The sequence below is a fragment of the Triturus cristatus genome, chromosome 4_2 (assembly GCF_964204655.1).
Source record: "Triturus cristatus chromosome 4_2, aTriCri1.1, whole genome shotgun sequence".
In the NCBI taxonomy this organism is placed as follows: Eukaryota; Metazoa; Chordata; class Amphibia; order Caudata; family Salamandridae; genus Triturus; species Triturus cristatus.
In genome coordinates, this window is record NC_140586.1 from 937,498,623 (window position 1) to 937,526,334 (window position 27,712).

General features: G+C 49.3%; 1 protein-coding gene across 1 annotated transcript in view; it reads left to right on the plus strand.

Moving 5' to 3' along the window:
• LOC146838973 (uncharacterized) overlaps window positions 1-27,349 on the plus strand; it is a 63,705-nt gene extending 36,356 nt beyond the window's left edge. Inside the window, exon 2 of the mRNA XM_085603025.1 lies at window positions 23,418-27,349. Coding sequence (XP_085459151.1) covers window positions 24,109-24,879 — 771 coding nt within the window. The 5' untranslated portion in view covers window positions 23,418-24,108 and the 3' untranslated portion in view covers window positions 24,880-27,349. The remainder of the gene's footprint in view (window positions 1-23,417) is intronic.
• The last annotated feature ends 363 nt before the right edge of the window (window positions 27,350-27,712 follow it).

Below are 27,712 nucleotides of genomic sequence, written 5' to 3' on the forward strand. Positions count from 1 at the left end.
GGCCTTGTCCGGGTGCCCGGCCGACCCGCCGGCTGTGTGTCGTCCTGCGGTCCAGTGGTCACCCCCCCCCCCGGAACCCGTGAACTGGTTTGTCGGCCCTTTCGAGGAGATTGGCACGACTTCGGGAGTGCAGACATGTCCACCAAGCAAGATGGCGACCGGGCGAAGGTGAAATCGACCCGCCGTGGCCCGGCACATCAGTCCAACAGCATGGACCGCTACACCCTCCAGAAGGGATCTCCAGAGGCATCGCGTGCGTCCCCAGCGGGCCCGACTGAGGCGTCTGCTCAGCCCGCGGATCTGACCCTCCGGGACGTCATGGGCGCCATCGCCGAGATGAAGGCCTCGGTGGACCAGCGCTTTGATACTCTGGCGCAGAAGATAGACTCGGTCCTTGTGGATGTGGGCCTGGTGAGGGCCGACTTGTCTAAAACAAATGACCGGGTCGATTCCCTGGCCCACACTACCTCGAGCCTCACAACAGACGTGGTGGCCCTCCAAAAGGAGGTGCACCGGCTTGGCCAGGCGAGCGCCCTGATGGACCGTCGATTGGAGGACTCCGAGGGTCGGGCCCGGAGGAACAACGTTCGCATTGTCGGGGTGCCGGAGGGACGAGAGGAGGAGGCGGCAGATCTGTTTGTGGAAGAACTGATCCTCACCCGTCTCCAGCCCCGGGGGCTGAGTAAGCTCTTTGCGGTGGAACGCGCCCACAGGGTCCCCGGAGGAAGACCTAAGGCCGGTGCCCCGCCGCGGCCTCTCATCGCCCGGATTTTTAACTTTCGGGACAGAGACGCTATCCTGCAGACTTCTAGGCTACAGGGACCGGTCAAGCTCGATAATATGGACGTGAATTTCTACCCTGACTTTACTCCGGCGGTCCAAAAGCAGAGACTGAGTTTTCTCGAAGTTAAACGTCGCCTACGGGACCTGAACCTTAAGTACTCAATGCTTTTTCCAGCTAAGCTGAGGGTGGAGGTGGATGGTCGCACGCACTTTTTTGACCGACCCGAGGCGGCTGGGGACTGGTTGGACACTCTGCCTGGGGATCGGGGCCGGGGGGGTGGGGGGGGTGCGGTTGGCGGGGAGGGCTCGCCGGATCAGAACTGAGGGGTGAATAGTAGGCCTTGCTCTGGACAACATTCCTGTTACCATTTACTGATCGTGTATGTTCCCCTCCTATAGAGGTCGTACGGGGTCTATTGGGGGCTTTCCCTCCTCCTCTGGGGGACTAGTTAGTTTTTCATCTATGGGGCGACAGGCACACTGCACTTTGGGGGGGCTGTCTGGGCTCATGCAGGGGTGCAGGGAGGGGGGAGTTCTGTTGGGATGGGGGGGCGGGGGGGGAGTGTTGTTTGTTTGCACCGCAAGGCAAACCCTTTACTGTATTGTTGTTTTCGAGATGCTCTTTGGGGGACGACTGATGGCTTCTACGTATGATGGGGGGATTAACGGACTGGGGGATAGGATTAAGCGTGGTGTGGTCCTGCAGTATCTGAAACGCATTTCACCAGATGTGGTCTTCCTGCAGGAGACACACCTTATAGGTAACTCCTTTCATGCCATGAATCGGCGAGGCTATCGCTTGGTGGCCCACTCGGGCTTCACCTCGGGCTCGCGGGGGGTGGGCATCATGATTAAGAACTCGCTCCCGTTGGAGGTTGATGAGGTGCGCCATGATGAGAGGGGACGCTACACTGTCTTGGTGGGTAGAATGGAGGGCAGAGTGGTTGTTTTTGTATCAGTGTACGTTCCGCCGGGGTTACAATCTACCACGTTTGCGGACCTGGGGCGCCTCCTCCTTGACCTCCCGGGTGGGCTTCTGGTAGTTGGGGGGGACTTCAATGCGGTGGCTTCTGGGTCTATGGATCGTCATCCCCCTAGGGACCTCCCCCGGGCACAGGCGTGGCTGTCCGGCCTTTTAGATACACTAGGATTGGTGGATTGCTGGCGACTAAAGCATCCCGCGCAGCTGCAATACACCTTCCACTCGGGTGCCCATGGTAGCCTCTCGCGGCTTGATTATGTCCTTGTCCCTGCGGCCTATGCTGGGAGAGTGGGAGAGGTGCGCCATCTGGCGCGGGGTATTTCAGACCACTCCCCACTACTGTTGCACTTTGATGTCTTCCCGAGGGGGGAGGGCAGGGTAGCCCCAATCAATGCCTGGTACCTGCGCGACCCCACTATTCGTGCCGACTTGATCAAATCCTTGCAGCGGTACTTTGAGGAGAATGTGGGGTCTGTCCCTTCGGCTATCTCCCTGTGGGAGGCTTTTAAGGTAGTTCTCAGAGGGGAGGCCCCCTCCTTTATCTCCCATGCCCGGAGGCGCGAGCGGGAGGAGGTAACCCGGGTGGAGGCCGAAATTACTGAACTAGAGGGTGACCTGGGGAGCGGGGTGACGGATGCCACATTGCATGTTCTACACCTCAAGCAGGCGGCCTATAGGGCCCTCGTCACGGAGGCGGCCAGGGGCCTCAGTAGAGAGCAACAGGGGCGACTGTATGATGTGGGTGATAAGGCTGGTAAATTGATTGCGTGGTTGGACAAGAAGGAGAGAGCGAGTCGTGTGGTTCCGTTGATCGAGAGAATGGATGGGGTGCGTGTCACCGAGCCGGAAGCCATTGTCTCCTGCTTCGCGGATTATTTCCGCGAGGTGTATTCCCCGGTTTCTCCCTGCTCGGAGGAAGATTCTCATGCCCTGCTTCGGGACATCGCGCTGCCCTCCCTTTCGGTGGAGGACAGGGATTCGCTGGACGCTCCTCCCACCTCGGACGAAATTGCCCTTGCTATCCGCTCGGTCGCATCTGGCAAGGCCATGGGCCCCAATGGTATCTCTATCGAGCTGTATAAGCTGCGACCGGATGTACTGGCGCCCCACCTGCACGCGATGTTCCTGGCGGCCCGCTCGCGGGGTTCCCTTCCGCCGGACCAGCGTCTGGCCACAATCGTGGTGATCCACAAGGAGGGGAGACCCCGTGAGCGGGTCACATCCTATAGGCCTATCTCGCTCTTGAACGCGGAGCCCAAAATCCTCGCCAAGGTGCTAGCCAACCGGCTGGTCGGCGTGGTGGGCAATTTGGTCCACCAAGACCAATCCGGCTTTATACCCCATCGCAACACGGCCCTTAATCTGCGACGCTTGCACGGGGTGCTCGCGCGTGTCCCGTTTGTGCGGGAACCGGCCATCTTGGCGTCCTTGGACGCCACCATGGCGTTTGATACGCTCGAATGGCCATACATTTGGGCGATGCTGGCGAAGTTTGGCTTCGGACCGGGATTCATCAGCTGGGTCAAGTTGTTGTACTCGGGCCCATTGGCGCAGGTGGTGGTGAATGGAAGAGTCTCGGCCCCATTCGCACTGGGACGGGGCACGCGACAGGGTTGCTCCCTGTCGCCTCTCCTGTTTGCACTGGCCCTGGAACCCCTGGCGGAGTGGCTGCGGTGGCACCCTTCCATCCGTGGTCTCCGCTGGACCCCCGAGCATGAGGACCGCGTGTCCCTCTACGCAGACGATATCCTTCTGTATCTCGCCTCCCCGCGTAAATCACTGATCGTCCTGGTTGATGTTTTGCGCTCATTCGGTCGCAACTCAGGCCTTGTCATCAACTGGGCGAAATCCTGTGTATATGTGCTTTCCGGGGAGGCTCCGGTCCTACCACGGGACTGCCCGATCCAGATTGCCTCCCAGGGGTTTCGGTACCTGGGTATATATATTACTCTGGACCCGGAGGCCCGCTACGAGCGGAATTTGCTACCCCCCCTCCAGCGCTTGAAGGAGGACGTTGTGCGTTGGCGGCGTCTGCCGCTTTCGCCGCTCGGCCGAGCGGCCTTGTTTAAGATGATGTCGTTGCCGCGCTTTCTGTACGCTCTCCAGAACACTATGGACTTGGTCCCGGCGCGCTACTTCCGTGAGGTGGAGAGCCTGCAGCGACGCCTGTTCTGGGACGGGAGGCCGCGTATTGCTTTGGCTAAATTGACGCTCCCGTGGTACGATGGGGGGGTTGCCCTCCCGGATATTAAACGGTATTACTGGGCCTCCCAGCTAGCTGCAATTAATCATGGCCTTTACGGGCCCGCCTTGAACCCGGCATTTGAAATGGACAAGATGCTCCTGCCCGGTGGCGACTACAATCGAGCGCTCTACTCTGGCGCGCCCGACCCCCGTCTGACGGGACCGACGCGTGTCATGGTGCGTGTATGGCACGCGGCTAACGCAGCTATGGGGTGGAAGGACCGTTTGACCCGGGCGTCACCGCTATATGCGTCTGAGAGGTTGGGCTCCCTGTGGACCTCGAAGGGCTTCGAGAAGTGGGACACGATCGGCATCAGCACAGTGGGAGATCTCTGGACGAGGGGGGGATTCAAAACTTTCGAGACGCTGCAGACGGAGTTTCAGTTGCAAGGCAGTGAGTACTTTCGGTACTTGCAAGTCCGCCACGCGCTGGGCTCCGTCTTCCCGGATGTCGCATCCATTCCGGAGTCTTCCCCCCTGGAGGACAGAGTGCTGGATGGCCATGTCCCAGACAGCACGATCTCCCTTATATATAAAAAACTGATTAACGACCGATCGGGCCTGCTGACTGGCCTCCGCGAGGCCTGGGTTGCTGATGGGCTGGAATTGGACGACGAGGACTGGATTTCCGCGGTGGCCTCTCCGAAGGAGGTGGCCATCCCGGCTCGCCTTCGCTTCGTCCAGCTTAAGATCCTCCACCGGGTTTACGTGACGGGGCCAAGGCTTCTACGTATGGGCTTTGCTGAGGATGGATTGTGTAAGCGTGGCTGTGGTGCTTTGGCAACTTTCTTGCATATTCTGTGGGAATGCCCAAAGGTGGAGCGATTCTGGCGTGGTGTGCATGAGGTCCTGCGAGTGGTCACGCGTGTCGTGCTGTTGCCTGAAGCGAGGAGATGCTTGCTGAATGTGTGGGAACCAACTGACTACTCGGTTCCGCAGACGCGGTGGGTGACTCTGGGATGCATGATAGCTAAGCGTGACATTGCTCAATTGTGGGGATCCCAGAGGCCCCCGGCGGTGTCGGCCTGGAAAGAACACATGGATTGGTGTATGTTTCGTGAAAAGGTGGTGTATGTGGCGAGGGGTAAGCCTGGGGCGTGGGTGAAAATCTGGGGCCCCTGGAACGCCTATCGCGGGGGTATTTGTGAGCCACCACTGCTACCGGCTGCCTCACCAGCTCCGTCCCCCTAGCCGACCCCCCCCCCCCAGCCGTGGGCACGTGGCTCCCCAGTCCCTGATCTGTTCCCATTCCCCTCTTCAGAGTTTGGCGGCTGGTTGGGGTCCCCCACTTAAGGAGCGCGTGCTGTCACTTTGGATTGCGGGTTGCCTTGCGGGTGTGGTTTTTTTTTGTGTTGTTGTGTGTTGACAAAAGGAAACCGTATTGTGGGCTTGGAGTTATGTGGCCCGCGCTATTGATATCTCCTGATTTACCTTTTTGCACCGCTAAGAGACTTTTTCTGTATGTATGTCATATGCTTCTGCCACTCTAGCGGCCGGCCGGACGGTTGTAGGCCCATACTTGTAACTATTTGAGATTGCAATAAACGGTTTAAAAAAAAATAAATAAAAAAAAAAACATTGCATCATGGGTGCCATCGAGGAGATGAAACAGTTTGATCGATGTTAAACTAGTCAGAGCGGACCTTTCACAAACGAATGAAAAGGTCAAATCCTTGGGTCTGACGATGTCGAGTCTGGTAACGGACGTGTCTGACCTGCAAGCCGAGGTCCGTAATCTGCGGACGTCCACTGCTTTGTCTGTCCGTCGACTGGAGGATTTTGAAAGTAGGGCTCGGCGGAATAATGTGCGCATAATCGGGGTGCCGGAGAAATCGGAGGTCCCTGCAGCTGACCTCTTTGTGGAAGACCTTGTGATCAACCATCTCGCACCCAAAGGCTTGAGTAAATTCTTTGCGGTTGAGCGGGCCCATAGAGTTCCGGGTGGTAAGCCCAAACCGGGCGCTCCCCCACGGCCCATCATCGCCAGAATTTTTCATTTCAGGGACAGGGATGCTATACTGCAGGCCTCGAGGGTGAGTGGGCCGACGAAGTTCGAGAACACTCATATAAGTTTCTACCCGGACTTCACACAATTGGTCCAAAAGCAGCGACAGGAGTTCATGGGTGTCAAACGGCGACTGAGAGACATGGACCTGAAATATGCGATGCTCTTTCCGGCCAGGTTGCGGGTTGAGTTTGAGGATCGGACGCACTTCTTTGATCGGCCGGAGGAGGTTGGAGATTGGCTTGATACCCTGCCCCAGCGACGACGTCGAGAGGGACTGACCGAAGGGAACGAAGTGGGCTCGGCTGAACAGGAGTAGACTTTTGGTTCCCGGTGACTGACTATTGTGATGGCACTTCCATATTTTGGTTTGGTGTTTCTATTCAGCGCCTTATCCTTCAATGCCCGGGGGTTGTGGGGTGCTCAGTGAGGCTCTTTCCTCCTCTGGGTTTTCTTTTGTAGCGTAGTTAATGTTAGGGCGACAGGCACACTGCAAGTTGGGGGGGCTACATGGGCTCACGCAGGGGTGCAGGGTGGGGGGAGTTGTAACGGGAAGGTTGGTGGGGAGGGGGGGAGTTGGGGAATGTTTGTTTGTTTCACAAGGCAATGTGAGGTTAGCTGCTGATTTGTCCTGGTTGTGTTCTCCGGGATGTGGGCATCATGCACGGGAGTGGGGTGGGGGGTAAGGGATTGAGAATACTTTCGTGGAATGTGAACGGACTGGGGGATAGGATCAAGCGCGGGTGGTGTTGCAGTTTTTGAAACGGATCTCGCCCGACATTGTTTTCCTGCAGGAGACACATCTGATTGGGAACTCCTTCCATGCCCTGAATAGGCGGGGCTATCGCCTTGCTGTTCACTCTGGTTTCACTTCTGGCTCTAGGGGAGTGGGTATCTTGGTCAGGGCCTCTCTCCCGTTGGAGGTGGACGAGGTGCTCCACGATGATAGAGGGCGATATGCAGCATTGGTGGGGAGATGGGAGGGTAGAACTGTTTCGCTCGTTGCTGTTTATGTGCCACCGGGATTGCAGACGGCTACATTTGCGGATTTGGGGCGTTTGGTCCTGGGACTCCCTGGGGGGGTTCTGGTGTTAGGGGGTGATTTTAACGCTGTTGTATCCGGTATAGAGGACCGTCACCCCCCCAGGGATCTCCCTAGAGCCCAGGCCTGGCTGAGTGGCTTTCTAGATACTTTAGGACTTATAGATTGCTGGAGACTGATGCCCCTGGGGCAGGCACAATATACCTTCCACTCGGGGGCCCACGGGAGTCTCTCGAGACTTGATTATATACTTATGCCAGCGTTCCAGGCTGGAATGATCGGGGAGGTGCGTCATTTGGCCCGAGGTATTTCTGACCATTCCCCTCTATTGTTGCAGATGGAGGTTGTTCCTGGGGCAGAGGGAAGAGTAGCGCCAATTAACCCCTGGTATTTACGTAACCCTAATGTTCGCGCTGAACTGGTTAAGTCCATTGATCACTACTTCAATGATAATGTAGGGTCAGTGTCGTCTGCTGTCTCCCTATGGGAAGGTTATAAAACGGTGATCCGGGGGCATGCCTTGTCTCTTATTTCCCATGCTAGGAGGTGCGGGAGGGAAGAGGTGGTCCGCCTGGAAACTGACATAGCTGAGATGGAGGGAGATTTGGAGCGGGGTGTCACGGATGAGAAATTGCATGTTCTCAGCCTTAAACAGTCAGATTATAGAGCGCTGGTCACGGACGCTGCTAAAAGGATGAGTAGAGAGCAACAAGGATGACTGTATGATGTGGGAGATAAGGCCGGAAAGTTGATTGCTTGGTTGGACAGGAAGGAGAGAGCGAGTAGAGTGGTGCCGGTTGTGGAGAGAGTGGATGGCGTGTGTGTGACTGACCCGGTACAAATTGTTGACTGCTTCGCGGATTACTTCCCTGGGGTATACTCTCCGGTCTCTGGGTGCTCGGAGGAGGACTCTCATCTGTTACTTAGAGATATTGCATTGCCATCCCTCTCGGAGGCTGATAGCATATTGATGGAGGCGAAGTTGTCGCCGGATGAGATTGCTCTGGCCATTCGTTCGATCGCTTCTGGTAAGGCCATGGGTCCCAATGGTCTCCCCATTGAACTAAATAAGTTGCGTCCAGATAAGATAGCACCATATCTCCGTGACATGTTCCTCGCTGCACGGGCGGCGGGCTCCCTCCCCCTTGACCAACGTCTCGCTACCATAGTTGTGATACATAAAGAGGGGAAGCCGCGAGACTGCTGTGCCTCCTACAGGCCTGTCTCGTTGTTGAACGCGGAACCCAAAATTCTGGCTAAGGTATTGGCCAATCGACTGGTTCGGGTCGTGGGCGACTTGATTCATCAGGACCAGTCCGGTTTTATACCTCATCGTAATACCGCCCTGAACCTGAGGCGGTTGCATGGTGTGCTTGCTAGGGCGGAGTTTATGCGTGAGCCGGCCATCTTGGCGTCTTTGGACGCTACCATGGCATTCGATACTTTAGAGTGGCCGTATATTTGGGCCGCGTTAGCTAAATTCGGGTTTGGCCCTGAATTCATTGGGTGGGTAAAATTGCTATACGCTGACCCATTGGCGCAGGTTGTGGTGAATGGTAGGGCGTCGGCTCCCTTCGCGCTGGGGAGAGGTACACGACAGGGTTGTCCGTTGTCGCCCCTTCTCTTCGCACTTTCTTTGGAACCTCTCGCTGCCTGGTTGCGTTGGGAGCCGTCGTTGTGGGGCATTAGATGGACGCTGGAATTTGAGGACCGTGTCTCCCTTTATGCGGATGACATTCTTCTGTATCTCACCTCTCCTCGACAGTCGCTAATTGTATTGGTGGACGTATTGAATTCCTTCGGTCGTAATTCTGGCCTGGTTATAAACTGGGCCAAGTCATGTGTTTACGTCCTCTCGGGCGAGGCCCCCCTCCTGCCGCGGGGGTGCCCTATTCAGATTGCTACATTGGGGTTCAAATATTTGGGAATCTTCATATCACTGGACCCCGCGGTCCGCTATGAGCGAAACCTTCTCCCTCCACTCCAGCGATTGAAGGCCGACGTCGCGAGGTGGCGACGGCTTCCGCTCTCGCCGCTCGGACGGGCGGCATTGTTTAAAATGATGTCGCTGCCTCGCTTTTTGTACGCTTTACAAAACACGCTAGATGTCGTGCCGGCCCGTTACTTCCGTGAGGTGGAGGGTCTTCAGCGCCAACTGTTTTGGGACGGGCGACCGAGGATCGCTCTCGCCAAGTTGACACTCCCTTGGTATGATGGGGGTGTTGCTCTCCCCGATATTAAAAGATACTATTGGGCGTCTCAATTGGCGGCGGTGAACCACGGGATATACGGTCCTGCTTTGAATCCGGCCTTCGAGATGGATAAGTTATTACTTCCGGGCGGGGATTACAATAGGGCACTGTATTCGGCGACTCCGGATGCACGGTTGACAGGACCAACGCAAGTTGCGGTACGCGTGTGGCATGCGGCGAATGCTGCGATGGGGTGGAGGGATCGCTTGACTCGAGCGACGCCGTTGTATGCCTCCCAGCGCTTGGGTTGTCTGTGGAAAACGAAAGGCTTTGAGAAATGGGATATGATTGGTATAAGTAAGGTGGGTGACCTCTGGGCGAAAGGATCCTTTAAAACGTTTGAAATGCTCAAAACTGAATACAAATTAAATGATAGGGAGTACTTCCGATATGCACAGGTCCACCATGCGCTGTGTTCGGTTTTTCCGGATGTTGCTGCTATCCCAGAATATTCCCCGTTGGAGGATAGGGTGTTAGACGGCTATGTGCCCGACAGCACTATTTCCCTGATCTATAAAAAACTTATTAATGATCGTACGGACTTGCTGACCCATCTGCGGGAGGCGTGGACGGCCGACGGATTGGAACTGGACGATGAGGATTGGGTGTCGGCAGTGGCCTCCCCGAAAGAGGTGGCGATCCCGGCCCGCCTTAGATTTGTGCAGCTGAAGATACTCCAAAGAGTGTATGTCACAGGGCCTGGTTTGATACGTATGGGTTATTCGAGGGATGGACTGTGTAAGCGTGGCTGTGGCTTGTCGGGTACCTTTCTTCATATCCTATGGGAATGTTCGGAGGTCGTACGATTTTGGAACGGGGTACATACTGTAATGGAGGAAGTCACGCATGTCGCCTTGTTACCAGAGGCCAGGAGGTGTTTGCTGAATGTCTGGGAACCAAATGACTATAATGCGGCGCAGACGCAGTGGGTGACTTTGGGGTACATGGTGGCTAAGCGCAATATCGCACAGTTGTGGGGTTCCTCGAGGCCGCCTACGATTTCGGTATGGAAGGAGAATATGGATTGGTGTATGTTCAGGGAGAAGACGGTGTATGTGGCAAGAGGCAAGCTTGGGAGGTGGACTAAGGTGTGGGGTCCATGGAATTCCTATCGTGGGAATATCTGCGCTCCGCCTCTGCCGCGAGAGGTTGACGTCGCTTTGTCCCCCTAGCCGCACATTCTACGTGATTGTGCATGCTTTGTCCTCTTCTCCGCCGCCCCCCACTACCACCTCCTGTCAGGAGTTATTTCAGATAATGTGGATCTTCCCCCGTCCTGGGGAGCGCACGCTGCTATTTCGGACTCTCATTGCCTTGTTTGTGTGTTATTGTTGGTTTTTTTCCTTTTTTTAGAAAATATGAAACCGTCCTTTTTGATTGCCCTTGGATTATGGCCACGGCCTGTTATATGTGCTTTCGAACTTTCGGGAGCTTTTGCTTCTGCCTCATTTGAATGTATGGAGTTGCCTTGCTGGCTCCCGAGCTTTCTAGCGGCCGGCCCTTGTGGTTGTAGGCCCTTGTTTGTATCTCTTTAATGTGTAATAAAGGTTTCTTTTTAAATAAAAAAAAAAAAATGCCCCATGTTATCTTGTCACATTTTCTGGCTTTCAGAGACAGAGGTCAAAAGCCAGGTTATCTTATTATATTTATTTTTCTTTCTGTGGCTTAAGTTAGAGGGTTTTGTAAAGTGAACTGTACTGTGCAAAGCGTGTTAAATGAAAGGCTGTAAGATGTCAGGCTTTTTTCTAACACAACACTGAAATAGCTAAGGGAACAGTTCAAACATTTCAAATATATTTAAATAATTATGAAGACCCATTTTTGCAATTCAGTGGTGCAAAAATATTTTTAGAAGATCAAAACAAATTAGAACACTTTACTTGGTAATGCGCAAATGTTAAATATATTTGCTAAAACCCAATTTCCAAACATTGTTTATGCCGTATATCGTTTTATCAGTAAAACTGCATGTTGGTGGGAAAGTTTTGTGGCCATGTCATTGGAAAGTATGCTATCTGTAAATGACAGTGCACTACCACATCATGCTTTGGTAATATATTTATGAAAAGTGAGTTTATAAACATGAACTGGGAAATATTCCTGCTCCTGCCCAGATGGCAATGCTATTAGTGAACTAAGAGGCAAGCCAGGGATCATGTGTACCCTATATATGGGCTACATTCTTGTTACACAGGGAGCAAACATTAAGTCTAGTAAACAAAGAGTTTTTTTGTACAGAAGAAATAGTGAACATGCATATTGAATATTTGAAGGTGCTCTCTTATGTGATAATAAGAAACAAAAGGCGGCTCCATAAGACAAAATATTTGCCTAGGATCACACAATTTGAGTCCAGTTCACGAGTTAAAGTACATTACAGTTAGGTCGAGTAGATTATTATAGTTACTAGACCTACAGGTCAAGTAACATTTTTATGATTTTTCGAGCCCTGAAACCGTTCCAGCATATATTGTCCCCCCCCATACATGTGCTTAAGCTCTATAGGAACCTTTGCACATACTTCTGGTAAGTTGGATTTGGGATTGACTTTCCCAGAAGTAGCTCTCTCTGCTGCTGTCTTCTTTAAGGCTATAATTTTACTCTCCGATAGTCTGTCTTTTCCTTGTCTTTCCTTTTCCCTTTTCTCTCCCCCTTATCCCTTTTTATTTTTACTTGAGTCCATTCCTCCTGTTTCTCCTGCTCCCTTCCTTCTTTCCTCTTGTTCCTGGCAAGCCAATCTCACCTCTTCCTCTTTAGCTACCTGGCCTTCTCGCCTTCCTCAGTCTTAGCTTTCTGGAGAGCCAAATGTAAGTTCACAGTCTCAGTCAGACTTAAATTAGCCGACTGTGCGGAGGTGCAGGGAATAATTAAGGACAGGAAAATTGACTCGCAACACACCTACACTCGACTTTAGGTAACATCACTACACAGACTGCAGAGATGCCTGCTTTATTGCTTGCACTTCAGAAGACTGAGCCAGGAGTTCCTACACTAATAGTGTCTGGCTATTCCTTCTGTGTGCAACCCTACAATGCAGATTCACTGCACTGGAGAATGACTGGATTGAGGGATTCAAGAGGGAAACTAATTAAAAAGAAACCGCTCTGGGGAAAGATTATCATCTTACCACTCTAAAAAAGTGGCAGATGCAAATCTTTTTGACCTAGACCAACGTTTGACTGTTTTACAGAAAGCACAAGCACACTCAGATGGAAACTTAAATCAAACTAAAGACTGGTAGTAGGAATGTGACGATAAAACTGCGCTGTAAAACAATGATAGTTTCATTTGACCCTTGGGGAGAGAAATACCAGTCTCATAATACTCTCTAAAATATAGTGTAGTGAGAAAGTTATGAATCTTGAATAAAGGAGTTTTGCTCCGTGGTGTTGGTACTCCTGCTTCATCAATTTTTTTGTAGATAGTCAAATAATATCCTTACTATGTCTTTGTGCCCTTGATTTCCAATATTTTATAGAAGTGGGCGAGCCAGTGAATGAGCTTTTGCTCAGCTCGGAGTATACTTGGATCCTCGGGCCAAAGCAAGCCAAGCCATTTGTCTGCCTCAGGAGACCTTCTTTAGGGGTGACTGACATATATTAAAAATCGTGTTTGACTTTGCCACACATGGTGAAGGCAGAGTTGGGATCAAGCAGTTTACACTCTTCTGCAGTCTGTAATGGCAGGCCTCTTGTTAGTAGTTTACTTGGGCTACTCAGGGTGGCACAAATAGTGCTTCAGGCCCTGGTGACCCCTTTAACACCCATACCCTGGGTACCATTGATACCATGTACTAGGGACTTATAAGGGGGTTAAAGCCTTTGTCAATTGGAGATGCATCACATATAGCAATTTCAGCCTGCTCCAGTGCACTTTCAGAGTCATAACCAACAGCATTTGGAGCAAAATGTGTAGGGTGACCATCCAAAAAGGGTACTTTCCTCCAGAGGATGACAGAGGCAGTCTTGGGGCCTGCATCCTGTGAGCCCTCTCTATTTTAAAGCATGGGGATAGCTCTCTGTCTGGAATTCATGTTTTAAAGCAGTCTACCCGGTTTGTTGTCCTCTGCGCCCTTTGGCAGTCCCACCAGCCGCAGATTATTTCTGGATGATCGGCTTATGCGGTGTTTGAGGAGTGGGTCCGCTCATTCAGTCTTTTATGCTCTTGTTGTGGAGTCTGCCACATCTTCCAGGGAGGAAATACGCCCCTCTGCCTCCATAGCTCGTGAGGATACGTATAGACGGAGGAGTGAGACTTCCACCCCATAAATCCTGCGTCATCGCCTGGTTGGTCCTCATCACTCTTAGACTCACACAGTGGGTCAGAATTGGTGTGAGGGGAAGGCCGCCACGCGTATAGAGGAGGCTAAAGTTGAGATTGGTGCTTATCCACCTCTCGCGGCCCCAACGGAAGTGTCAATGGGTGACTTCCACCCTCACGCTCCACTCTGGGGTCTTGACAGGTATTTTCAGCCCGTCTCCTCTCTCAGGGGAGCCAGCAGCAGTGGGGGATTGAGCCAAGTTCGATCCCCCTGTGCCCAGCCACCACAGCTGGAGTCCCCGTGGGATGACCACTCCTCCTCCTCAATGTTTGTTCAATGGCCGCTGACCGTGTTTTCAGCCCCTTCTCCACTCATGGTTGGTCCAGCAGCAGGACACAGTGATTGGGGGCAGGTAGTCAGCCACCAGCAAGGGCTATATCTGCAAATCCTGAGGAAATCATATTGGCTTTAGGTTTAGGAAATCCGCATAGGAGGCAAGCTGCTGGGGAATTGTATGTTATGCCCTGTTGCGGCATTAATGTAACGTCTCTGTTTCCCAACTTTTGTTCCAGTTCATTTTGCACCTGGAAAACGCTGTGAAGTCTGATATGGTGGACATGAGTGCTGGCAGCGAACGTCCTGGAGAGGCTAAAGCGAGGAGTATGTTGTCTGTTTACAGCATAATTTCCAGGTTGTCGGCTTTGGTTTCAGTTCCCCAAATGTCTTCTGAGCAGCATAGGGTGAATGTGAGGGGCTCTAAGTCTATCAGGAAGAGTATGGGTGAAATGAGACATCCCTGCCTCATGCCGCGTCCAATGAGCTTCTTTCTCTTCCTTTCCCTTTTGCTCTTCTCTGCCATCTGCTTTGGCTGCCATCTGTTTGTTCTCATCCAAGTGCGCACTTCACATTATGGGCCTCATGTAGGTAAATAAATTTTACCGTTTCTTAAATACCGAGCCGTACCGAATCGGTAAATTAGAATCGGTAAGTTATATGTAGGTAAAAATTCGGTAACAGTTACCGATTCGGTAACATTCGGTAATCACGAATCGGAATTCACCGAATCGGTAAATACCGAGGTGGTATTTACCGAATCGGAAAATACCGAGGTGGTATGTACCGATTCGGAAAATACCGAGGTGGTATTTACCGAATCGGAAAATACCGATTCGGTATGTACGGATTCGGTAAATAAAATCACATGACTTGACGAAACAGCTAATCCTGTGCAACGACAGCCCACCCAACCAGGAAGTGGCCACACCCAGGCAGGTGTACATAATTAGCCGACCCTGGAGAGGCTTGGAGTGCAGAGGAGAGGCAGGGAGCCGTTGCCTGTGCGAGCGGGAAAACGAACAGCATGTCCAGCCAGAGAACACAGAAAGACGGAGGGGAAAGGAGGAGGAAGCTGAAATTTAGCCCCAAGGAACTCCAGGTGCTGGTGGAGGAGGTGGTGAAGCAGCACCAGAAGCTGTTTGGAAGGCAATCCCTGCAAGTGCCTGAGGCTGAAAAGCGCAACATATGGCTGGCCATCCAGGCGCAGGTCAATGCTGTGGGAGTGACCCACAGGGACATTGAGGTCCTCAAAAAGCGCTGGTATGACCTGAGGATTGTAACCAAGAGGAAGATGGGCGACATCCAGAAGGAGGCCAGCCAGACCGGAGGTGGAACCAACCGGGCACCTGCCCTCACCGAACTGGAGGAGCTGGTGGCGGCCACAATCGAGCAAGAGAGCGTCGTGGGTCTTGGGGACGCCGACAGCTCTGCCAGAGCCGCCACACACCAAGGTAAGACGAAAGCACAGCAATGTAGCCCCCCCTACCCCTATCCCACATCCCCCATTGTGAAACGAGAATCACACTGCAGTCCACACGTGTCAGTGCAGACAGGCAATGCATTCCGGGAGATGTAGTCAGGGAAACACTAACCATGACGTAAATGTTACAGGGCAACAAGGCATGTCACGCACATGAGGCACAAGGAGGCAGAGGACATTTTGGAATGTGAAATGATTTATTGTGACGCTTGCAATGCAGCCCTTCGGGGACACTGAGCCTATGTTGTATTTATGTCCACAGATGTGACATCATGCAGGACAGGGCATGCTGCAGGAGAGACGGCACACCGGCCACAAATATCACCTCTAGCCAGCACAAGTTCAGACCAGGGAGCAGGCCCACTGGCAGCCGCACCACCAACACAGGCAGCCTCGCCGCACCCAGAGCCAGCATCACCTCACCGAGAGCCAGCATCACCTCAACCAGAGCCAGCATCGCCACTCATGTTCGAATCACCGGCCACATCTCCGCTTGCAGGTGTGAGAATGAGGAGGCGTCCAGCAGCCAGGCTACGAGCCTTAGACACCTCGTCAGACGACAGCATGGGCCAAGAAGACCGCACCAGGCCCCAGGAAGGGAGCCATGCCACTGTGCCCCACACCTCACAGGCAGCACAGACGGGAGCAAGAGGGCGCCGCAGGTCGCGTGTCCAGAGTCCACCAGCACCCATTGACGGCCATGGTGTCTTCTTGGGTCTCGAGGGCCAAATGTTGAAACAACAGCGCCTGCAATCAAAGGCAGTCATGTCAGTCCAGAGGCACATGCGGGTGATGAAAACAACATTGGTCAATATGGACAATAACATTAGCGGCATGGCTGCGGGCATTCGGGACATGTCCCAGTCAATCCAGCAGTTGTGCAGCAAATTAGATGCTGACATCGAAGCACGGCGCCGGGAACGCCAGAGAAGGGACACTACCAGCAGGGCACTCAACCGTCTGGCAACGGCCACTTCTCTACTGTGCCGGCGCTCTGTGACGATGCAGGAGGGCCTAACACAGTGCTGCAGCGACCTGTCTCGGGGGATGGTGCAGGTGACAAGTGCACTAGGGGTGCTATTGACTAGTCAGGCGTCGACAACTGCTGCAGGGGATGCTGCGGAGAGCATCGACACCAGCAGCAGGAGCAGCATCACACCCCCGTCCCAGAAGGACGCAGGAGCAGCAGGCGGCTTGGGGTTGGCTCTAGTGAGGATGCACAGGCCGTGCAATCCACCACTGCAGCGCGTATGCGCAAACATTGATGTAGCCCTGCTTAGCCACTTCCCATTGGGTGACGTAACCCTGGACTTACTCCTTGTATAGATGGGATATTGCCAGATTGGCTTGTTCATGTGTTCATGGCGTGGTGCCACATTAAAACTACGTCATGACTTCTCACAACTCGCTGTGTCCCCTCACTTACTCAGAAATAGTTGCATGTGATCTCTGCCCGTCTCTCTCTCCCATCGATTGCAGTTGGCACTCTAGCTGCGTTGCCCTCTGGCTGGCCTGACTCATCCTCGTTGTCCTCAAAATATGTTAGTTCCACATCTGTACCTTTTTTCGTGGCAAGGTTGTGCAGCATTGCACAAGTGGCAATAATCTTGCAGCAGGTGATGGGTTTGTACTGGCGTGCGCCTCCGCTCTTGTGGAGGCAGCGGAACCTGCTCCTCAGTAGTCCAAACGTGCGCTCCACCACATTGCGTGTTGTTTTGTGTGCCACGTTGTATCGTCTCTTACTCTGGGTTGCTGGGTGTAGGTAGGGAGTGAGGATGAATGACCGGCATGCATATGCACTGTCGCCTAGATGAGTAAAAGGGAACCATCAGTGACATGCCTCTATACACTATGATTTGCAGGTTTCAAGGGGCGTCACTGTTACTTACCTAGCAGGTATCCCTCTCCGAATTCTCCGGCACTCAGTCGTGTGTAGATCCCACTATTCTGGAAGATGTAAGAGTCGTGGGTGCTCCCAGGAAACTTTGCAACAATATCTGTGATGATGTTCCCTGCATCACAGATCACCTGCACATTGATGGAGTGGGTGGACTTCCTGTTCCTGTAGATGTGCTCTGTGTCAGCTGGTGGACAGATTGGGATGTGTGTACCATCAATACAGCCGATGACATGGGGGAACTGTGCCATGTGATAAAAGTCTGTTTTTGTTTTCTGCAGTGCAGCCTGTGTGTTTGGGAAGCTTATGTAGTGGTGCATTCTCTGCATCATGGCATCCAGGAACTTCCTGAAGAAACGTGACAGGCAACTCTGGGATACCCCACCCACCGCAGCTATCACCACCTGATAACTGCCGAATGCCAGCAGATGTAGGCTGCAGAGCACCTGCACATGTGGGGGTATGGCGTGCGCCCTTCTTATTGGCTGGTCCAGGAGTGGGTGAAGGTCCCTGATTAAGTCCATGATGGTTTCGGGGTGTAGCCTGTACCTCTCATGTATCTCTGCATCAGTCAGCTGGAATAGTGTGATGCGCTGTCTGTAGATGCGTTCCTCCCGTCGCCAAACCCTCAGTCCTGCTGCCTGTAGACGTAGGCGCCTTGCAATGACGTACATAGCGGCCATGTTGTCCACGCTGTTGCATTTTGGGATTGCTTATCTGCACTGTTGATGGTTACCACCTGCTTTCAATCCGTGTTAATTACCGACTCTTATTTACCGATTTTCTTGGATTTCTTAATTACCGAGTGCTCCTACATGTCATTTTAATTTTTACCACTTCATATTTACCACTTCATATTTACCGATTCGTTAATTATGTATTCGGTAAATCTGAATCGGTATTTTGGAATTCGGTAAATATGAATCGGTATTTACCGCCTCATATTTACCGAAAAGTGGTTTTTGGACTCCTACATCTCACTTGTCTGAATACCGGTCGGTAACGGCATATTTACCGAATATCGGCCGTTACCGACCGGTATTTGGCTACCTACATGAGGCCCTATGTGTTTTATGCATGCTCAGAATTTAGATTTTTCTAAGTGTAAAGAGTCAGAAAGTCTCGAGTATTATGCATTTCATCTCTAGCTTTATCAGCATCCACGTTAAACACAGTTATAAAAAGACTGCACTTCCCAGAGCCCATTGGAATGCATGACTACAGAAAACTGAACCTGGTGCACCGTCACGACACACTAGATCTCATAGTTAATCCTCCCATGCATGCAGCAAGTCCTCTTCTCTGATGATGCTCATTAAAAACAAGATGCATAAGCACACATGCTGCTAGTTTCAGACTCTTCGGGCACAATGCAGTAACAATCCACTATCCAGCTGCCTCACCTATCACTTGTTGACTCTGTCCCTCCCTTTACCCCGATAGGGAGCTCTGTTGCTTTTTGGTTAGGTTTGGCTGTACAAATACCACATGCATAGCACCTTTTTCAAACGAAGAACACTTTGGTGGCATTAAGCTGTGCTGCTGTAGGAAAGAGCAGCTGAGACAGTAAAGACCCTTGTGGCCAGCAGCACGCTTTGGATCATTTGCTGGTGTGTTTCACACCGATAATACATTTTATTTTACATTGTTGAGCTGTGACTATGGCATTTTCTGTGTATTTGAAAAGCAGTGCTAAGCATGTGGGCCTTTGTAATAGCTGTGTATGGGCTGTGTACTTGCCGGGCATGTGTGAGAGTCGCAGAACACACTTTATCTTTGTGTTATGTGCATCGTGCACTGTTCTGGTGCTTTCTCCATCTTGTGGAAAGAATGAGGTTCTAGAGTCACCAGGCACCTCCAGTTTTTGTGCAAAGTACCTCGAGTGTTGGAGTGTATGGCTTTGTGTGTCATGCTGGCAATTTAATAATCAATTTGTGCCTCGTAAGGGAGCCAGTTAAGTGATTTCAAATCAGGTTTAATGTGATTATTGCATTCAGATCCAGTAATAAGCCTTGCAGCTGAATTAAGGGGGGCCCTATGGGGGGGCAACTTTGTTCTAGGAAGGCCGCAAAGGGTTACATTTCCATAGTCCAGCCTGGAAATCACTAGGGCTTGAGCAACTGACTTGAAGTCATCGAGGGTAGGAAGGGTTTGATTTTCCTTAAGATCCCCATTTGAAAGTAAGCCCCATCCTGCTTTCTAGTAAGTCAAGGAGGCTGTCATGTTTGACCGTATCAAATGCTGATGAGAGGTCAAGGACGCTGAAAAGGCAGGATTCATTTTTATCAAGCATTTGTAACACGTCATCAACGATGTGAGTCAGGGCTGATTCAGTGCTGCTTCCCTGAAGGAATACGGATTGGAATTGGTTTAAGAGTTGGAATTGCTCTATGCGATTGCATAGCTGGGTATGGGCACATTTATAGAGGAGCTTTGAAAGAGTCAGGATGCTAGAGATAGGGCGGAAGTTATTTAGATCAGTGTGTTCCGCCATGGTTTTTTTTAAGAATGGGGGCTATCTGTCCAGACTTGACGCAGTCTGGTATAGTGCCTTGAATTAATGAATCATTTACTATTTTGGTTCAGAGTGGAAGAAGAGAGGTTTTAATCTCAATGAAGAGATTTGAAGGAAGCGGATCGCTGAAGTGCTTTGAAGGTTTAAATGTGGATAGGATTTGTAGTATGGTCATTTCATCAAAGGATTTGAATGAACACCATGCTGCAATATTTTTGGGGGTGTGTGCTGGACGCTCAGGCCAAATAGGCGGGTGGGGTCTGACGTGTGAAGGCGTCGGGAGGAGATCCAATCCAGTCATTAAGTCACTTTCAGTTTTTTTTTTGTCTTTTCCAGGAAGAAGGCGGCAAATTCTTAGCGGTTAGGCTGCAGATTAGACCCAGAAAGCAGGTTGAGTTTCCTGTTGGATTGCAATTTCACGAGTTCAAACAGTTTTTAGGTCAGTTCCTGGCATTGTTTAGCTGTTTCCTAAAGACATTTGCTTTTGAGCTATGTATGTGTGTTTGTTGTAAATGATTCTTACAGATCTCAGGTGCTGGAGGTGTTCGAGCGAGGAGGAGAATCTCCATGACCATTCAGCCAATCTTAGATTGCATCTTTCAGCGTTTAGACTAGCATTGTACCAAGGCTTGGAGTCTTTGGCGGATACTCTTTTTAGTTTGAGGGGTGCCATAGAGTCTAGAATGTTTGTCTTTGAATTAGTGTCATGAACAGTAAGGTCCTGGACATCTGACATGTCCTATGGAGGGTGTAGGATGTAATTGCTGATAGATGTCAGTTCATTCAGGTTTATGTTTCGAGGGTTCCTTTTCCAGTGTCTGTTTTTTTTTTTATTTGAACCTTTTTTGAGGACAGCGATTCAGTGATGAGCAAAGTGATGCAGTGGTGGTCTGTCCAATCACATGGAATGATAGCTTCAAGTTGAATGGAATTAGCTTTTGAGATAATTAGATCCAAGGTCGCTCCCAGGTTGTGGGTAGGACTTTCGCATATTTGGATCAAGTTTAGGTCAGCTAGGAAGGTTTTTAGGCTAATCACTGATATGTCATTAGGGTCATTCTAGTAGAGGTTAAAGTCACTCAGGAAGATTTGGGCGCAGTATACACCAGAGTTGGTTGTGATGATTTCCATAATTTGTTCATTGGATGGGAGGTAATCTCCTGGAGGGTGGTAAAACACATGCAATTTGTATAAAGGTCTATCTTTACTCAGGATATCAATGCCTAGATATTCACACGAGATGAGAGTAACGTTTTTTGCTTGCTTCACAGAGAGATTATTGTAGTGAGTACAGGGGATACCTCCACCAGGTCTGTTTGGTCTATCTAATCTGATGATGTCATAGCTGGGCGGTACTAGAATGTCGAGCGTTGGTGTGGAGGAGTCATTTAGCCAAGTTTCAGTCAGGACTATCAGGTAAAGATCATGAGTTAGGATAAGGTCAGCAATATCCACCGCGTGTTTAGATGCCGATCTGCAATTGAGTAGCGTACATTTCAGGTGGGGTATGGCGACAGCGGAGGCAGACTGAGTGATGGGAATTTGCTTGATGTTGGAATTGTTAACTGCTCTGGGATTGGGCCTAGGATCTCTATGTGGATTCGACTGAAGGAGGAGGGAGTAAATATTGTTGTCCGATTGAGTATCTTTCATCCTGATGTGTCGGGTGGAGGCGTTGGGGTAGGGAATTGTCTTCCAGGTCAAATGAGGAGACGTTGCGATTGCTGAGATCCCATTGGATGTGCGGGGTGACATCTGTCTAACATGATTGTTATTGGATTGCTAAAGGGAGTGTCTATTCTTTCCCATTGGCCTCATGGGACACCAACAATTAACGAGCTCGGAGGTGAGGGATATTAGGCTTTGAACCTTAGCCTTAAATTGATGACGGTCCTGAGAGATCTCAGTGAATTTGGAGTAAATAGTAATGTGGAAACAGGTGGTCGTGATGTGGGTCAGGGGGCCAGGAGAGAGGGTGCTCTGGTCTATGATGTTGGTGAGAAGCTGTGTTTGGAGAACCAGGGGAGGGGGAATAGAGCTGGAGTCATGATTGAGGAGTGGGGGTGTGGGACTCATAAACTGGTTGATGAGGAGATCAGAGCCATGTTTTTTGTCAAGTTAGGGGCTTCCCAGATAGCAAGTGTCATGGTTTGGTCCAAAGGGGGTGTCACAGACGTATCAGTGGTGACAGCGGGGGAATGTTCAGAGGTCAGGTGCAGAGATGAGGTGATGGTGTTTGTATCTAGTCTGTGTATTTCAGTGGTCGCTGCTCTAGGGGTGTGGAGAGGGCTCAGACTATTATGACGACAATTGTTGGTTGAATCAAGTGGCAAGGGTAATGGTAAATGAATGCTGTTCGGTAATCTGATGAAGGTGGATGGGGAGGAGGAGAAAGGGGGGGAGCAATACAAGTAGTGGGGAGAGGGGACGATACAGAACTTTCTTCATCATAGAGAGTTTGATGAGTGAGGAAAATGTCATCAAGTAATTCTAGGTTGCGTTCAAATGCTTGGCTGAGGATAATCTCATTATTATAAAGGGGGATGGTTGCTTCTGCTCGGCAAACGATAGAGGTAGTTACCGAGAGTCTGAGACCATGGGGTTCTTTAGTGGATGTAGTGATCCGGAGCTGAGAGCATAGAGCTTTCCTTCATTGTGCGGTCTTTTGGTGTAAAAGATAAGGTCACTTATGGTAGCTCCTTTATTCGTGCAGACACAGGGGGTGGAAATAAGGGTTTCTGGTTGGAATTTGAAAAGCCTGTGTTTGAAGTTCTTAAAAACGCTATTAGATAGTTTAGGGGGGTATATGATAGTGTAGGAATTACAGCCGGCTGGAACCAGTTTGGAGTCTAGTGATCTTTGAAAAAGGGAATCCATAGCTAAGGGCACCAAATTTCCAGAGTGGAAAGAGGGGAGGGAGCAGAGTACTACATGCTCACGTGGGGGGAAGCTGAGGGGAGTTGAGGAGAAGGGGGTATGGTCAGATGATGGAAGGAAGGGATGGAGCAAATCATGGGGTGGTTGGAGGAAAGTTCCATGACTCCGTTCTACAAAGGCAGCCCATTAAACAGCAGCATCATGACAGAAGATGTCCAGAGAGAAGAAGGTACTCTTTCTGTTTTGGGCTTCCCAGCGTTATATGCATGCGATACCTAGGTGGAAATCAGCTAATCCTGAAGAGAGGACCCAGCTGTTGAAATACATTAGGTCAAACTAGATTATGCAATTAGGAAGATAGAATCCGGAGTAGAGGGATAAGGGGATGGGATGAACAGTGGCCTAGGATGCAATTGGAAAATCTGATCCATCGCTTACTCCAAGAGTTGTTCTTGTTTTAACAAAACCTTGACCATATGCATCTACCTAAAGCATAACTAGTATATGTGTGCTATGCGAGCGCCCTTTTTTTGCTAAGTTACTCCATGCACACCTTTGCTGAAATAAATAAGAGGTGGCATGTTCAAAGGAACTTTTATGAAAATATCTCTGTATGGTTCAATATGCCTTCAAAAGTTTCAACAATAGTAATAAACAAGATGCTTTTACAATCAGTTAAAAATTGTGTATGTGCATTCCGGTATTTTCCATTTAAGTAATTTAAATCTCTTTACATCCGACAGAAAACAATCCTTGACTGTGCAAAATGTTGAAGAATATTGAAGATAATACTGTAAATCTGCAAAAGCAAAGTCAGAAACATTGAGTTCCAGTCATCAGTAAAACATAACTGCCGTCGGAGACAACCGAACCTGAACATAAACTGACAGATCTTGGAAGTACCGTCAAGGGCAATTCGGTGGTTCTACGAGTCTCAGCTGTGCACCTCCGTGCCTGAAGATGAAGAAATGACCTCTAGATAATTAAGACAACACTAATCAACCACTTCTTGTGTAAACATGTCCAGTACCAGCTCTGATCATGAGTTGGTTACTGCAGTGCTCTGCTTCCTAAAGTGATATCAGACCACCATTCAGTGCTAGAGGTGTATGGTAAACTCTTTCAGGCCATTGCAAAGCAACCAGCGAAAAGCGCAGTTAACTGAAAGTTCAAAGAAATGGGGGTTCTGCTATATAAAACACAGAGTACTGTCCCAGTGTGCACCAACCAGAAGGACGATGGATCTTTACTCGCAAGCTCGCAGAACCATTTTCCAGTCTAAAGACACTATCGCCCACAAAGAAGCCTTACACATGTTATGAGTGTGGCGAGTATTTGGTGACCTTTGCACTTTAGTGTTTAGTGGGAACGCAGATGTGCAAAATACCACACTAATACAGGGAGTATGAGAATAACACAAGTGCTTTGTCTGTCATGTTGACCCTTCAGGAAGCACAGTCAAGAGATGTAGAAAAATACATACCTGACTCCGAGACACTAACCAAGAAAGAAAAAACATACGCTTTCAGTGAATGTGGAAGTAGTTTTACCGAATCATCTAAACTCAGAAGTCATCAGCGAACACACACAGGGGAAAAGTCATTCAAGTGCAGTGAATGTGTGAAGAGCTTTAGTCAATCTGCACACCTAAAACGGCATCAGAGAACACACACAGGGGAAAAACCATATAATTGCAGTGAATGTCTGAAGAGCTTTAGTCAATTATCACACCGAAAAAAGCACCAGAGAACACACACAGGGGAAAAACCATATAATTGCAGTGAATGTCTGAAGAGCTTTTGTACATTATCACACCTAAAAAAGCATCAGAGAGCACACACAGGGGAAAAACCATATCATTGCAGTGAATGTGGAAGAAGTTTTAGTGACTCATCAAGATTAAAAGTTCATCAACGAACACACACAGGGGAAAAACCATATCATTGCAGTGAATGTGGAAGTAGTTTTAGGAATTCGTCAACATTAAGGCATCATCAGAGAACACACACGGGGGAAAAACCATTTAAGTGCAGTGAATGTGTGAAGAGGTTTAGTCGATTCATAGACTTAAAATACCATCAGAGAAATCACACAGGGGAAAAACCATACAAGTGCAGTGAATGTGTGAAGAGCTTTTGTCAATCATCATACCTAAAACAGCATCAAAAAACACACACTGGGGGAAAAAACATTCAAGTGCAGTGAATGTGGAAGTAGTTTTAGTGACTCTTCTTCATTAATGTATCATCAACGAACACACACCGGGGAAAACCATTCAAGTGCAGCGAATGTGGGAAGAGCTTTATATATTTATCATACCTAAAACTCCATCAGAGAACGCACACTGGAGAAAAACCATATCATTGCAGTGAATGCGCGAAGAGGTTTAGCCAATTATCAAGCCTAGAAAAGCATCAGCGAACACACACTGGGGAAAAACCATATAATTCCAGTGAATGTCTGAAGAGCTATAGTCAATTTTCACACCTAAATGAGCATCAGAGAACAGACACAGGGGAAAAACCATTCAAGTGCAATGAATGTGGGAAGATCTATATATATATTTATCAGGCCTAAAACACCATCAGCGAACACACATGGGGTCAAAACCATTCCGGTGCAGTGATTGTGTGATGAGATTTTGTCGCTTATCAGACCTACATAGACATCAGCCAACACACAGGGGGAAAGCCATTCTAGTGCTGTGAATGTGTGAAGAGCTTCAGTTAATCTTCAAACTTACAAAGACATCAGCGAGCACACCACCATCACTGAACACCCATAGAAATAAACATAGAGCTGCAGTGAATTTGGTAATAATTTTAGTGCATCAACAATAATACTGACCTGTGGGCGTACACTGAAGAAAAAAATGAGTTATTGTGAGATGAAGGAATTATAGAATATTATAAAATTATAATAATGCGGGACATTCAAATACCAGCTGATAAAAAGCAGAGGACAGAAGACTGAACTAGTAGGAAAAGAGAAAAACATATATATTTGAAAAAATATAAAATTGTCTATTCTCTGCTTTTTTTTTATTTCCCTACATCTAGGAAAAACATGAAATATCAGGGAACCCATTGGAAGACTAGCACAAAGTGGACTAAAAGTGAAGAAACATTGTTGGTTTTTATTCTGTGAGAGAGTTATAACGAGAGAAATCCACGCACACCTGACCATGCTACCTTTAAAATCAACACCATGAACAATGCTTGGACTAAACATGGTACTTTAAGCTAATTTTAGAGATTAGTAATAAAACATATAAACCCAACACACTTAAAACAATTTAACACGCACAAAATGAAGATTCTTCAGAGCTGGCTGTGGTTTTGGTCAGTTTATGCATCATTAATGGTTCTGTGACAGCGGCCAGAGAACAGTTTAGAAAAACAGTAGAAGAGAAAGTAGGAAAATGTGAGCTGCAGCTCTCTGGGTTAACCCTTGCAGTGCATGACATTTAGCTCTGATGTGGAACAAATGATGATCCAGGCCAAGTTCTTCAATTCAGAAGAGTGCAGGATCAATAATGAAGGTCGCAGAGCTGCAGCTGTGTGATAGCCAGGCCGAGTACTTCACTCCAGAAGAGTGCAGGATCAATAATGAAGGTCGCAGAGCTGCAGCTGTGCGATAGCAAGGCTGCGTACTTCACTTCAGAAGAGTGCAGGATCAATAATGAAGGTGACAGAGCTGCAGCTGTGTGATAGCCAGGCCGAGCACAAGGCTTCACTTCAGAAGAATGCAGGATGAATAGTGAAGGTCACAGAGCTGCAGCTGTGTGATAGCCAGGCCGAGCACACTTCAGAAGAGTGCAGGATCAATTATGAAGGTCACAGAGCTGCAGCTGTGTGATAGCCAGGCCGATCACATGACTTGACTTCAGATGAGTGCAGGATCAATAATGCCTTCCTGTCCTGTATGACGTGGTGGGTGTTCACTGAGAACCAACTTCTCAACCTAGGCGGAGGGCACTGGGGATGCTCCAACTTATTTAAAAGGTAGTTTGATTGGTCAACAAGACAGCTGTCCCTAGCTTTCACTGAAATGCACAGAATAAGGAGGTCATCAATTTCTGTGACTCCTAGTTGCTAACACTGAGGTGATAGATAAAAGGATAACTGAGCGGCAATTTGCCAAGAGTTATGAGCTGAGCAACATTTTCAATGTATTAGGGCCCTTTAAATGAAAAGATTTTTTTTTAAAGAAAGCTAATGTGAGAATCTCTGGGTAAAGTTTCCTCCTAACCTCAAATGATCCAGACATTCTGTAGTAATTAGCCAAACGTATGAAACAAACTGCAACTAGAGAGTTTTAGCTCAAAAAGTGACTTCCGTATCTTAAGAATTCCTTTCATCCGTAGGTTGGAGGATGCTTCTGGTAACATGTTTCCGCAGGTTTGATTTAACTAGCGGTGTGATTAACTATGAAATCTTTTTTGTCAGTCTGTGCAACTTTCAATGTGTAATCAAACGTGTAATCATTTTTAAATGTAGGATGTATCTTATACTTTTGATGCACCAATTCCTTGTTTCCTACCAGTGTTAGTGAACTGATTAGTTAATGTAAAAATTCATTTTAGTTATTGACTTGTTTTCTGCGCTATTGATGCATCAATTTTGTGGAATATTCGTGAATTTGAGATAAATCTTGATTGATTCTTTCACTCATATTCTGTCTGCTCTTCTGTGATTTTTTATTTATGAAGAGAGAATGCTTTATGTATATCTAGAGTCTTCCTCATCGGGGAGGTGTGAGGGGCCCGATGTGACACTGTTAGTCAAAGCTTCAAGGGGAGGTCGCAGAGACTCAAATCCAGAGGATTTCAATGTCGAACCTGTTTGTCTCCACTTAATTATCCTCACTGATCATAATACGTGACTGGATCAGGACCCCTCCTCCTTGTCCAGATGGGCTGCTAGCTGGGTATATTCAGCACAGGTTTGTAAATCAAGGTTTTGTGATATAAAACATGAAAGTAATGGAAACATGCAAGCATTGCAAAGTAACGTGAGGGCGGTTTTCCCTCTGTTTC